A 13,653-nucleotide genomic window follows, 5' to 3' on the forward strand; every position below is an offset into this window, starting at 1 on the left:
CCTTACATTTTCTTTGTTGTCTATAACATGGATGACATGGTGAAGATCAAATGCAGAACACTTGCACTTGCAAGATACCGTAAATTCAAATGCAGAATGATTGTAAGGTATAAAGAATATTTTATAAATTACCCGGAGATCAAAACTTAAATCAGTTCAAGTAGTTGAAACACTTTGACAAGAGAAAGAATTGATTACTTCTGTACAATATGAAATGCAGTCGGAAAGAATATTCTTATACCTAAGCCTCCATCGCACTGCTAATTTCCACTTGTTCAATGACATTCTAGATTTTCCAGATAGAACAACCTTCGAGTCGTCTTTTCCATTCTGCAGGCTATTGGCCTCCAGGAAAGCACGCAACTCACCTCCAAACATGTCCAACTTTACCATCTCAATATGATTAGTAAAGTCTAGGACTACATCAATTCTTGAGAGTAACAAGCTGTCTTCTTCAATTGATGTCGGCAGATTCTTCAGAATTATAATACATTTCTCTAATATATATTTCATTACAGAAACCTCATTATCCACTGAGATTTGCTCTCCTGAATAAACAAGATGTCCTATGGATTTCCGCTGACTTACTGGAGTTGCCCATAACCGTAAAGCTGACAGTAGCGCAAAGGAGGGCTTACCATTTTGGTGGATGTACAGGGATTCCCTGGGCCATGAAATAGATGAGTACACACCAGGCTCCAAGTGAATAAAAGCCTTGTCATTCGGATTATCGTTCAAAAGAAATCCATAGTGTTCAAGAAGCTCCAGGTTTGTATATGTTCCATAGCTCAAAAGAACCTGCAGACAAAAAGGTGCCCTTTGTTACCTACATCTTGGTAAGGAGAATGCACAATCACGACTTAGATCAAGCAAAACCATTTGAGCAAAACATAAAGACAGGAAGATATGCAGTTACCTTCATAAGAAATTTGTCTAAGTTTGCGTCCAAACAAGACCTTGATTTTAGTGGCTTAATTATATAACTAACCATATTTAGCAATCAATATAAAAGGTGAATGTTATGTCCCTACTTGAGATCTTATTACAGGAGGTTGATTATTCGTATTCGAAGCTTGTTCAGAAAGAAGTCAATGATCTTATTACAGGTTCTTTATAAATTTTTCTCAAAGTTCTCTTTCCTTTCTGCAAAAAGAATTTTATTCTTATATAGCAGAAAACAACTGCATTTTTGGAGAAAAAAGGAAATAAGATTAAAAGGGAGCAAGTCATGTAACCAATATTCAGAATTACTAAGAGAAGACATCCAAAAGATCAATAATATCTACATCATCCAATAAGAAGACTAAAAAGTTCTAAACCAGTGATCCTTGATGGAAGCAGAAGGGGTAGAAGACCGATAAGAAGCTCCTTAGTTCCTCTTTTTTCAAGTGACCAAGAAATAGAAAGAAGAGTAACAGATTGGAAGATGCGGGAATGCTGCTCCAAGCCCATAGTTCATCCTTGATCAGAGCACTAATACTCCAAAAAAGATTAAGAAGGCCCAAAGCTGATCCCTACAATTTTTTAAGTTCCAGACAATAGAGAAGGATGTGGAGAGGAGACTCAGTCACTAAGGCATAGTAAGCACAGATTCAACAAGACATTGCTCCATTTTATGAGATCCTCAATAGGTAGTATTCTGCCTGACAGTGGCTCCTAAGTGAAAAAAGCAAAAATCCTGGGAATGGCCTTTCTTTCTCATATGTGCTCCTTGAAGGAACTTACCTAAATAACAGGACTTGACCGTGAAAGTACCCTTATTGATAAGTTCTAAACCAGCCTATTAGCCCTATCAAAATGAATGTATTTAGACTCCAAAATAAATAAGATATTCACTAATTCGTTAATCTCTCAGTCGTTTAGATCATAAAGGAGAGAAACATTTCATTGGATTCCACCACCGTACACTTCAAATAATTCTGCATTTTAGCCATCTTGGACCTCATAGCTAAGTAACTAGAAGAGAACTCATTACGAGGACAAGCAGAACATCAAGGATCATGCCAACATCTGACATGAATTCCATCACCAACTAAAATCCAGAAGTCAGAACGTCTCAATTATTGCTAATTTGCCTCCATGGACAAGGGTGCCTCTAACCAACTTGGGCCACTGACAACTATTGTGTTGTGTATCCTGTATTAGCCCTCACAAATTTTCACCAGAAAGTGCCCTTTCCAGAAGGAATATATATATATATATATATATATATATATATAGTCATGTCAGCTGAGCTTTGTTGAAAGAGACCAACAACCTAATCCCAAAACCATCATACTTCAATGGTTGTTTTACATTACCCTACACAACCAAGTGGAATTTCCTCTGCTTATGTAAGTAATCTACAAGAGTTGGTGATGAATCACTTGAACACTTTTTTTGGGGATTATATCAAAGATGGTTAACAGAAAAAAGAAATAAATGGAGAACAAGGCACTTTTGATGAGCGTGAACCTACTCCCCATTGATCCACCCAACCTCTTCTCTTTTCTCGCCACAATAAAATTCCATTAGAACATATCCTTGACTTTAGCGCGAATGGGAGCTTCAAATATTTAATTGTGAATGTGCTGGTTTTGCAATCCAGAACATGGCTCATCAACGTATCAAACCCTTTTCTCATTTGCTATAATCACCCGTAACTCCACTTAAAGAAAGATGTGATGGAAGCATCTAAAAACAAGTAGGAACAGCAAAAATTGATAAAAATGATCACTGGATATTCTTCCTCAAACTAGTCAATCCACATTTTTTAGGATGAATGCACTCTTGTAATTGAATGGGAGAAATATTAAGTTCAATCAATGCCTTAGGAGAATTATCTAGGAGGTTGTATTCTCTGGTTTGTGGTTGATCTTTGCAAGTCCGTTTGCATCTACCTGCTTTTCTTCCCTATCAGCCTCTTTTTTGTCATCTCTAACCTCCACCCTGGTTTGCACTATACCACCTTCCTTTATCATGGCTTCCATCATCATCTTCTCTACCTGCAAAAATTTGTGTTTTTATTTTGAAAATTCAGGTCAACCCAGACCAAGTCGCAGGTCGATATCTTCTCTATTTTCATAGGAACCTTAACCACATGTGCATAGAATCTCTAATATTTCAGCTCATCACCTTTGACTATGTCCACTTAAAACCTCAATGACACTTTGTAAGAGGGGCAGCAAAACACACAGAACGTGGGGTGATCCTTCTACGGCATTGACAATAGGGATTCGAGGTGCACTATGGCCAAATGTCCAAGCAGTTCATTAACATCTTCTACACTTGCGCTTTAGTACCTTCGGAAAGGTAAATCATTTTGCGCCAAACATCATAGCAGTTCATTAATATCATCTCTGTTGACTTCGAGCACCAACCATAATATGTGGCTATCCTTCTTGAGACTCATTACCCATGAGCTAGGACCTTTCACACAAAAGAATTTGCATAAAGCTTTCGAAAGCCACTCAACTTCAGCTCCATCCAGGAAGATGGTAGCCCTGGTGCCTCTTCCATTTTCAGCAATAGTTTTTAAAAATAAAAATAAAAAAGTAAGCTGTATATTAACAAGTACCAACAAAAACGGGGGTACCACCCATATACAAAAGATTTACAATATAGTAACTCAACAACATTTCTAAAATCCTCATCACAAATAATATCGTGACATAATAGGATAGACCCAAAAAAATTCAGCCATCTATTTTTTAGCCTAGAAAAATTGCATTTCTCACCCTCATAAGCTCTACTATTCCTTTCTTTCCATAAAACCCAAAAAACCGTTAAAGAGATCACATTAGCTAAATTATTTTTAACACAGAGACCATCACAAGCCCAAATCTCACCCATCACCGACCCAGCAATGACCCACTTAATGCCCAGAATTCCATGCACAAAGGTCCACAATCTGTAGGCAATAGGACACCAAAGAAGAAGGTGGTTGCAAGTTTCCTCCGCCTTCCAGTTATTCAAATTCCTCTTAAGGTTTATGGACCAAACAACCATCCCATTAGACTCTTGGTAGGCCTCCTCAACCAGCAAATTTTTATTCTGTGAGATTCTGAAAATATTAGGGAATCTTCCCTTTAGGTTGCCATCTCCTACCCAATTCTCTTCCCAGAAATTGATCAAATTCCCACGACCCAGCTTCCAGTTAATACATTGAAAAAGCTCAATTTTAGCATGAGAAATCTCCTCCACAGCCCTCTACCATGGGGATAAGAGATAACAATTACACCCATATGCATTCATAAACCTTCCCCAGCAAGATTCACCGATTCTATGCCACAAACTTTTATCATCCCTAAAGTACCTCCATAGCCATTTACCCTGAAGCGCCTCATTCATTTTAACCAATGATCTAATACCAAGTCCCCCGTATGCAATCGGACCTTTTAACGCTTCCCAATTCACAAGGTGAAATTTGTGGTTACCATCCATATCGCCCCACAGGAACCTACATTGGATTGCTTCCAATTTTTTAGCCACCTTTTAACATTGATAAGTAATAGATTGGAAGATTAGCAAGAGTGCTTTTTATAAGGGTATGTCTATCTACAAAGAAAATTCATTTTCCAGCCCGCTAATCTATTCTCAAATAAATCAATGATCAGTTCCCAAGTGACTTGATCCTTGTATTTGGCCCCCAACGGAACACCGAGATATTTGAAAGGACATTTGACCTCTTTGCATCTCAAAATTCTAGCAAAAGAATCAGCCTCACCATTGCCTCCAATTCTGGCCAATTCATATTTGTTGAGGTTAATTTTAAGACCCAAAACAGCTTGGAACCAATAGAGAACACATCTTAAATACAATATATTCTTCAAATCAGGTTGATAAAAAATGAGAGTGTCATCCGCAAAGAATAAGTGAGAAACCTCCGTGAAATTATCCCTTTTTCCAACCCGAACCCCCTTCAGCAGTTTAAGCTCTTTAGCCCTCTCGAGAATCCCATTTAAACCTTCCATTACCATGATGAACAAGGAGGGGGATAGGGGATCCCCTTATCTAAGCCCTCTTGCAGCACTAAAGAAACTTGAAGGGCCCCCATTAACCAGAACAGCAAATGAAGCGGTAGTGATACAAGATTTCATCCATAACTTCCATTTCACACCAAAACCCAGCCTAGACATCATGTAATCAACAAAATTCCAATTGACATGGTCATAAGTTTTTTCCATGTCAAGTTTACAAACTAAACCATCCCTATTCGCAGCCATGAGGTCATCAACCGTTTCATTGGCAGTCATCACCGCGTCTAGGATTTGTCTACCATCCACAAACCTTGGATAGTCTCCTAGCCAACACTTTGACAATTAGTTTATACATTGCCCCACCAAACGAATTGGCCTGAAATATTTGAATTCATTTTCTTCATTTCTTTTGGGAATGAGAGAGATAAAGGTGGAGTTTAAGGATTTCACAAATTTACTGGAAGAATGCATCTCATCAAAAATCTCCATAATATCCTCTTTTAACAGCAACCAAAATGATTTTAAGAAGTTCATATTAAACCCGTTCAGACCCGGGGCCTTATTTCCATCACAAGCTTTCAAACTTTGAAACACCTCCTCTTCTGAAAATTTGGCTTCCAGCAGTCGGCGACTCTCATTCGAAATTCTGTTAAAAAACAAGCCATCCAGACCTGGTCTAGCAACACATTCTTCTACAAAAAGCTGTCTGAAATGCTTCCTGGCAACCTCTCTCAGCTCGACATTACCAGAAAACAGGAGGAGATGAAAGAATCTATCAATTCTTGAACTGCTCTTTTGGTTTGACTAGGTCCATTGACCCTTATTCAGAGAAAGATCAACCATTTCATACCTCTCCATCACCTAATTAAACTCATTAGCTTCTGCACCAGAAAAATTAGTTCCACTCCTCTCTTCTCTTCTCAGTGTCATATTAAAATCTCCCCCGATAATCCACTTCCCAGCCCAGCTGATTCTGCAAGCCTCAAAATCATTCCACAACAGACTCCTTTCCTCTTTATTCCCCCAACAATATACACCCGTGAACAACCATTCAATGCCCCCTTTTCTGTTTTTAAAGATAGACGACAAGGAACACTCCCCTTTAATAATTTTTAAACAACTGACTTGTTCCCCCTTCCATAAGATAATTAATCCACCAGCCGACCCCCTTTGCAGGTAGAGTCGCCCACCCCTTTTCCTTTATTCGCCACAAGCTTTCGATTATCTCACCAGTGCAGTCAGACACTTTGGTTTCCTGGAAGCAGACAACAGAAGGGCTCCATTTTTTTAAACATTGTAACATAACATCTAAACCCCTTCCCCTACCTTACCACCTCGTCTTCTCCCATCATAGTTTATCGACGATTGCAATCTTTTAAGCTCCCTTGACGTCCCTTCACCTGGTTTTTTCTTTTCTTTCAGTCTGGTTCCTGTGTTTTTCTTCAACATCTTTCTTTTTTCAATTTCAGAGAAAAAAAAGATAAGATAAGTTCTTCATACCTCCTAGCGACACCTCCATCATCTTCCCAAAGTTCTGAATGTTGTTGGCGACCCACTGTGAGCAACAATCCATCTCAGTCTTAGAGATGGTGACACCTTTCAGACTCAGCTCAATAATCTCCTCCAATTCCAAGTCATGAACAGTTGCAATCGTATGGGCATCTTCTTCCACCAGAACCATCTCAGAGATGTTTTGCCTCCGTCTCATCCATCTGGAACTCGTTTATCAGCCTCCCTTCCTTCACCTTCGAAGTCCTTCATGGTGGAGAAAACAGAAAACACATCATCATCATCCCTTTTGCTGGTGTCTAGGCGAAACATCCACTCCATTACTTGTATCCTTCACCAGAGTTGACCCTTCGATGAACCCTAACATCTCCATTTCTGTTTCTATTTTTGCTCAACACCTCATTCTTTACGTCCTCGGGTGACTCGGGGTCTTTTGCGCCCGAATGCTCAGCCCAGGTCAAAACTCTTACCTTTTGTGGGCTTGGGTTTAAATTTGCGCCTCTGATAATATCAAGTCTGGCAATCCACTTCTCTTTTTCTTTCCACGTAAACCTCCTCTTCCAAGCCCGTTCAGCTTCAGTTGTGGACCTTGCAACACCATACCCCATTTGTCCAAAACGACGGGGACCTTCGCGTTTTGTTTAACACTATTAGATGCCCAAGTTGGTTTCTTTGGGACAACCCGACTTGCATCTGTCTCGGGTTTCCTCTGCCCTACCCGCTTCGGCCTCCCCTCGTATGCTCCCAGCTATGCCAAGTTTTTGGACCCCCTACTTCCATCGACACATCAATCGACTCCTTGCAATGAGGACATTTAAAGGAACGTTCCATGCTTGTTTTGAAATATTGGCATTAACATGCGGTTTTACTGGTTCAACTTTACTGTCATCTGCCATCGTGTTGGAGTTCTTCAATGGTCTATCAGCGAGCTCAAACACAGCCACCCTTAGTTTCCACCATTCTTTTCCTTCCATACCACCAGGGAAAGAGATGCTCTCCACTTGACCACCTCCCTGTAGTGTAAGCGCCAAGTATTCACCCTTCTGTTGCTTCCATACGACAACCAGAGCTCATAACTTCTCTGCAGCAAGTGTTTTGCCCATTTCCCCGACTTCCATTTCCACCAGAAATCTTGAAGCGCATCTAAGAACCAGCAGTACTCCTCTTTGTTGAGAACAATTGGACGTCAGAAACCACGCCCATTTTCAGTTATCCGTAGGTTTTCCAATCTTTTCCCTTCGCATACCAAATCATAAGATTTATTTTCGATAACCAAATACCTTCGTCCAAAAGAGGTCATTAGAACGGTATCGATGGATGGTCGGCCGACATCCAAAGAAACACAGAAGAGCTAGAGAGAGGAGAGAGAGTTTTTAGAGAGATAATTTTTTTATTAGATGCAATATTTAACTGGTCACAAACGAGAAATGTTGAAAGACTTCCTCTCAGTGATCAGGAATGTTCTAACTGGAGAAACTGGCACGAAAAGGAGAGGAGAAGACCGGAGAGGTCTTGCTGGAGTGAAGAAACGGCAAGCCTACTTGAGAGAAACTTCTAAAAAGTCAGGAGAGAGAAAAAAAGTATACAAGATTTCCATTTTTTTCTTCTCTGATTCCCTTTCAGAAGGATTTTATTTCTATAAATAAAACTAAATGCTCCTAGAATCTATAAACTGACTGTTAGTTTAGTATTATTAAACCTAGTAAACTGCCAACTCGACAAGTGGCAAAAGAACCACACAACACATAAGTCTGCTATAACTGACATATAACAGTAAACTATCCTGACAGAACACCAAAATAACAAACAATGGCAGTAAAGGAAACATGAAACCAATGCACAAAAACAATTACACATGACAATACAACAGACATGCCAACAATCTAATACTTTATTCTTTCTTAGCAATTAGTTCAACTGATCAACTGGGACACAACAGTGACAAATGAAATTCAGTAAATTACAATTTCATTCCCTACAGTCTGGCCCTATCATAGTTCAAAGTCTCTGAATTTTTTGTGATAGTTCAGCACCTTGTGACTTGATTTTTTTTTTTTTTCATTTTTCAAAAATTGTTAGTTTTTGAAGTCATTATCTTTTCTTAACCCCTAATTTAATTTGTTTAGTCATGAATTTCTATGCGTTTATGTTAAAATATCAAATGTATGCAGATTTTCTCTAAAACTAACAATTTATTGTAAAATGACAGAAAATATGCTCGGATCCTCAGCAATAGACGAGCAGATGTGATCAGTTTCTGCCTAGGTCCAGCTAAGAATAAACATAGTGAAGAAGAGGTGGTTAAATCATAACAATATCATTTTGTACATGATGAAACACAATATTTAGAATTTTGATAAGTCACTTCAGGATTTTCTGGTTTTTGGATGCCAACAAATCAAATTTAGACAACAATGGATAAAGTGAACCAAAGATGAAGGTTTTGCATCCACACTTGAGTAAAGTCAAAGAGACTTGAAATACCTGTTCTCCTTTTCTATAATTCCTTTTTGCATAGAAACAATATGCAGCAAGGTCTTCCTCAAATCCACCATCTGTTAGTCTCTGATAGCAAGCTTCCAAATGATCTGGAACCACGTTATCAAAAGTATCCCCATTAGGCAACGAGCACACCTCAAATGAAGATGTATGCATGCTACTCTCTATATTTTCAAAGCCATTTGACTCCCCTCCTGGTGCAGCATAATTGAATAAGTCTCCCACTGGGCATAGACACCCAGCTTCATCCCATGGTATATGCAACGTCCGTGAAGATATCTTCAAAAGATATCCATTTAAAAACTTTAGATTACTGAAAACGAGAGAAAGAAAGAAAGGGAACAGATAAATCAAGTCAAATAAAGTCCTAGGAATCTATGTCTTGGAGCAGACAGAAGTTGACAACTGTAGCACCAAATAAGTAGATCTGGATCCATTCATTTGGAGAATACATATCCATGATGAAATAATCTCAAGCATTTTCTATAGTCTCCACAATATTCATATATGTTAAATGTATAATATAAATAATAAATTTGGCATTTTCTATCAGCTTCAACTTTTGGAATGATTGGCTACAATCAATTATTTGATATAGTATCAGAACTAGAGATCTTGAATTCAAATCCTAATTACTGCTCAATTTCTTACTAAATTTCAGCTAAAGATAGGTAGGCTATGCTTTTATCCACCCATCCAACTCAGTGAACTTGCATGTGGCGCATGTGAATTGATAAATAATAGGTTTTGTCATTTTCTATCTGCTTAAGTTTTTGGGGTCAATGACTACATTTTTTTCTTCTACAGGACAGAGAGAAATAGTATTAACACAGCACCAAAAGGCTGTCAGCCATAAGCAAAAGAAGCTTTATAGATTGTGACAAGAAACCAAAATATCTATAAGGTTCCCTAGCTCCTTTTGAATTATAAGAGGTTGATCAGTAAATAAAAGTCCATGGCCTGGAACCAGTCATATCTAATGCTAGTAAAAGGACACATAAGCCATCATAGACCCTCTTGTTCCTTTCTGTCAAATAACACAAATAACAGCCAATGGACTGAGGGAAACAAGGTTTCTCCCGTTCTTACACATCCTAATACCATCCTAAGCCCATAATTCATCCTCAATCAAGCCACTAGATGCCTAGGAGAGATTCCATAGCCTTAGCCTCCACACACCGAAGCAGGAGATGGTTAAGGGATTCACTTTCTCGTAAAGACATTGGCCCCAATTGACAATGATTTTCCGCCATTTCCTCAAATTATGCATCGTAAGACCAGATGGCCTCCCTAGCAAGCAATACCACACAATGGAAAGTTTTCTTCTTCCAAATCTACTTTCATGGGAAACTAGAGAACGTCATTTTGAGATAGGAGGTAAGATAAAAGGACCTCACGGAAAACAAACAATTCTTTGAGTGGGGACACATTAGACAATCATGAGTTGCAGGCTCAAAGGGCAGAAATCAAGAGAAGTAAAGAGAGGCACCATTCTACAATCTCTCAATAGTTGAGGTTCCACAATAGATTAATATCCACAGAGAAGAAGAGATGCCATTGCTGACCACAATATCCTTAACAAAACCTCCTTATCCCTAACAACAGCAAAAATGCTAGGAGATTTGTCTTTAAGAGGTCTATTCTCACAGCACTGATCCGCCAAAAGCTCAAGGTTTAACCATTACCAATCCTAAATGACAATAAGTTAAAGAAAGAGCTTCAATCCTTACTGATCCACTTCCAAAGGCTAGTACCATAACTATGATCCTCTATTGTGCAGCAAATATTTTTGCAGTAATCACCCCTCTCCACAAGCCATTGCTACAGGAATGGACTTGAAAAGTCACTTGGCTAATAAGGCCTTATTCCCAGTAGTTAAGGATCTTTTTTTCTTCTTTTGAAATAAACAAATCAAAAACCATATTAACAACGGTACTAAGGATGTGTCAACCCGTATACAAAATATTTACATTTCTACCAGTAAGTCAATAAGCTTCCCTAAATCTTCCATAAAGTATAGAACATGACCCAAGGGTTCAAAACTATCTATTCCTAATTAAGTCAAAACCATTATCTTCGTTAACCCCTTCAAAAGCTCTTATATTTCTCTCCCTTCAAGCACCCAAAACATGGTGATCAGAATAAGATCCACGTGTTTCCTCCAACCATTGATACCCTTCCACGCCCATAACTCATCTTTAACCGATCCCGCCATCACCTACTTCACACCTAATAAACCATAGACTATGGTTCATAACAACAGCCTTTTACAGAAATAACACCCATTCACCAGAATCTTGCCCCATCTCAGCAACTTATCAATTGTCAGAGTACACTCCCTACTGGCCTCTCGAGCAATTAATTTGTTACACAGGTATACAGTAAAGTATGCATAAGTTTCCACTTAAAGGAGGGTGATGGAGGAGAAAGAGAGAGAGATGGGATGGAAGCCAGTTCTTTTAAAATTTGAGTAGAACCTATTGTTAACAGTATTCAATTATTTTGGGAAGCCCACAACAATGAAAATCATCATACACAGGCCAATTGGGATATGAAAAGAAGATTTAAAAGCAACTAATTTGTTACACAGGTATACATTAAATTATGCATTAGTTTCCTATAAAAAGATTCAAATGGTAGTGTTCTCACAGTTGCAGAAGCCCAAAGCCATGCGATAAGAGAGAGAAGTTTTGGCTTAAGCTTCAACTCTTTCATCAGTTTACAAGCTTCTTTCCACTCTGATTCCGCTTTACGCAAAGCCTTCTCAGCAACCCAGATTGCCTCATCCACCTAATGATAATACAGATATTTCACAACCAATTCCAAGACTGATGAGAAGAATACTTTTTTAATTATCGAAGTAAGAGAAACCTAACCTAAGAAAAAAGCAGATAGAAACTTTATAATCAAACACCGAACTTGTAGTGCTTGCCTCTGAAATTCACCAAAAGTTGCCAGTATGTCGTAACTCTGAGGCAAGTGCACCAGATAAGGGTACCACCACGAACCCTTTCCTTTACCAATTTCATATAACAAACATACAGTAAGCATCTGCATTGTAAACACAAGAACATAAATCACAGTACCTTAAACCTAATCAAGCACAAAACTTACATGCCTTCGATCACAAATGGAACATCGAGACAGTTAGGTTGACATTGAGTACCTGAGTAGCGGAGAGAGAAGGATGGCTACGAAGAAAATGACATAGATTTTGATCTTCCAAAAGATTTCTTGTGGTCATTAAGGCAGATTTCGGGACTCTGAGAATCAATTCTCCCTTTCTGAGATCACGAGCCGCACCCAACCCTCGTCTGCAACGGTCCCAGTTCCCATACATGGTTCAGTAGACAAGACAAACGCGATTTAGGTAGCAGGAAATTGCCATTCGTGAGCTTAAAAAGACACACACACACACATAGAGAGAGAGAGAGAGAGAGAGAGAGAGAGGGAACTGACGACATACCCGCCTGCGAGAGGAAAGTGAGAGACGGTGAGAGAGTGGCCTAAACAGGAGGAAGAGCTGTGAGAATGGTGGGAATCTGAGATTCCAAGCTCCGCTGCCCATTTCAGAAAGCTTTCAAGCCCTGCCTGTTCTTGCTCCATGCCTCGTCGTTCTGCTTCTTCTCACTGAGATCAACTACAACACCCCCCAAGGCATTCAAACCCTCGCATCCGGCAGAGAAGAGACCCGCGGCGGCGCCAAAAAAGTTGGGCCGCCGTCCGGACCGGGTTTCAAGAGTATATGTATACTGGGCTTTGGGTGTCGGCCCTGCCTATCTGGGCCGGGCTTAGCTTGTCCTAGCTGGGTTCTGGCAAAGCCCGAGTCTTAGTTTTTTGCTTATATGAATGGAATCTTATATATATATATATATATATGTAAGGGTAAATAATATTTTTATTAATATTTATATATATATATTTTTTTTTTTTGAAATTAATCTAAGTTTATTATTATTAATATATGCAGTACATATAAAAATTTTTGTTATAGAAATTCAGTAATGATTTGAATAAATTATTGTAGTTAGTAAATTTTAATTTACATCTCTTAATTATTTATATATAAGCATATATATATATATATATATATATATTGGGATGTATTTTCAAAAGTACTTTAGTTTTGTATTTACTCGTACATAACAACATAAATTTTTGTGTCTGCTCAGTTTCAACGATTTAATGGGTTTTGGTTTAGTCTTACTTAGAAACTATAAATTGTATAATGTACCCAAAGTTATTATTTTAATTAGTTAATAAAAAATTCATTAATTAATTAACTAGTCATAATTATAAATTAATTATGTTCAACTTATATTTAAAATGTATCTGTAACGGTCCAGAAATAAAAATGAAATGTATATATTAAAAAGTTCTAAGTGCAAAAGTGAAATAAAAATTTTGATTAACATCCCTTACACAATAACACAAAACGTATTCAATTTATGAAAGAATAAACTAATTAAGGTAAATACTAGTGATGAATGCTACAAATAAAATTATGAAAATCCTTAGACGTGTACTCGCCGTCTTCCTGCGGAACGGGCTCGGAAACCAAATCCTCCTGATCTGAAATGGTTAAATAAGGAATGAGTTATACTAATAAAGTAAATATATCACATTATCTCACTGTCACGTAAGTAAATATTGATAGAAAATAAAAACGACAAATGGAGCATAATTC

The 13,653-nt window shown here is 38.2% G+C and overlaps 1 protein-coding gene across 1 annotated transcript; it reads right to left on the reverse strand.

The window, feature by feature from the left end:
* Positions 1-97: 97 nt before the first annotated feature.
* On the reverse strand, positions 98-12,684 carry SDG40 (SET domain group 40). The gene is made up of 6 exons (XM_022032351.2): positions 12,433-12,684; positions 12,133-12,280; positions 11,886-12,017; positions 11,616-11,756; positions 8,952-9,245; positions 98-798 (listed from the first exon to the last, which is right to left on the reverse strand). Exons 1-6 carry the CDS (start codon positions 12,570-12,572, stop codon positions 157-159), a joined length of 1,497 nt encoding a protein of 498 aa, XP_021888043.1. The 5' UTR covers positions 12,573-12,684; the 3' UTR covers positions 98-156.
* Positions 12,685-13,653: the final 969 nt, after the last annotated feature.

The sequence above is a fragment of the Carica papaya genome, chromosome 1, assembly GCF_054855325.1.
Source record: "Carica papaya isolate Zhongbai chromosome 1, ASM5485532v1, whole genome shotgun sequence".
Taxonomy (NCBI): domain Eukaryota; kingdom Viridiplantae; phylum Streptophyta; class Magnoliopsida; order Brassicales; family Caricaceae; genus Carica; species Carica papaya.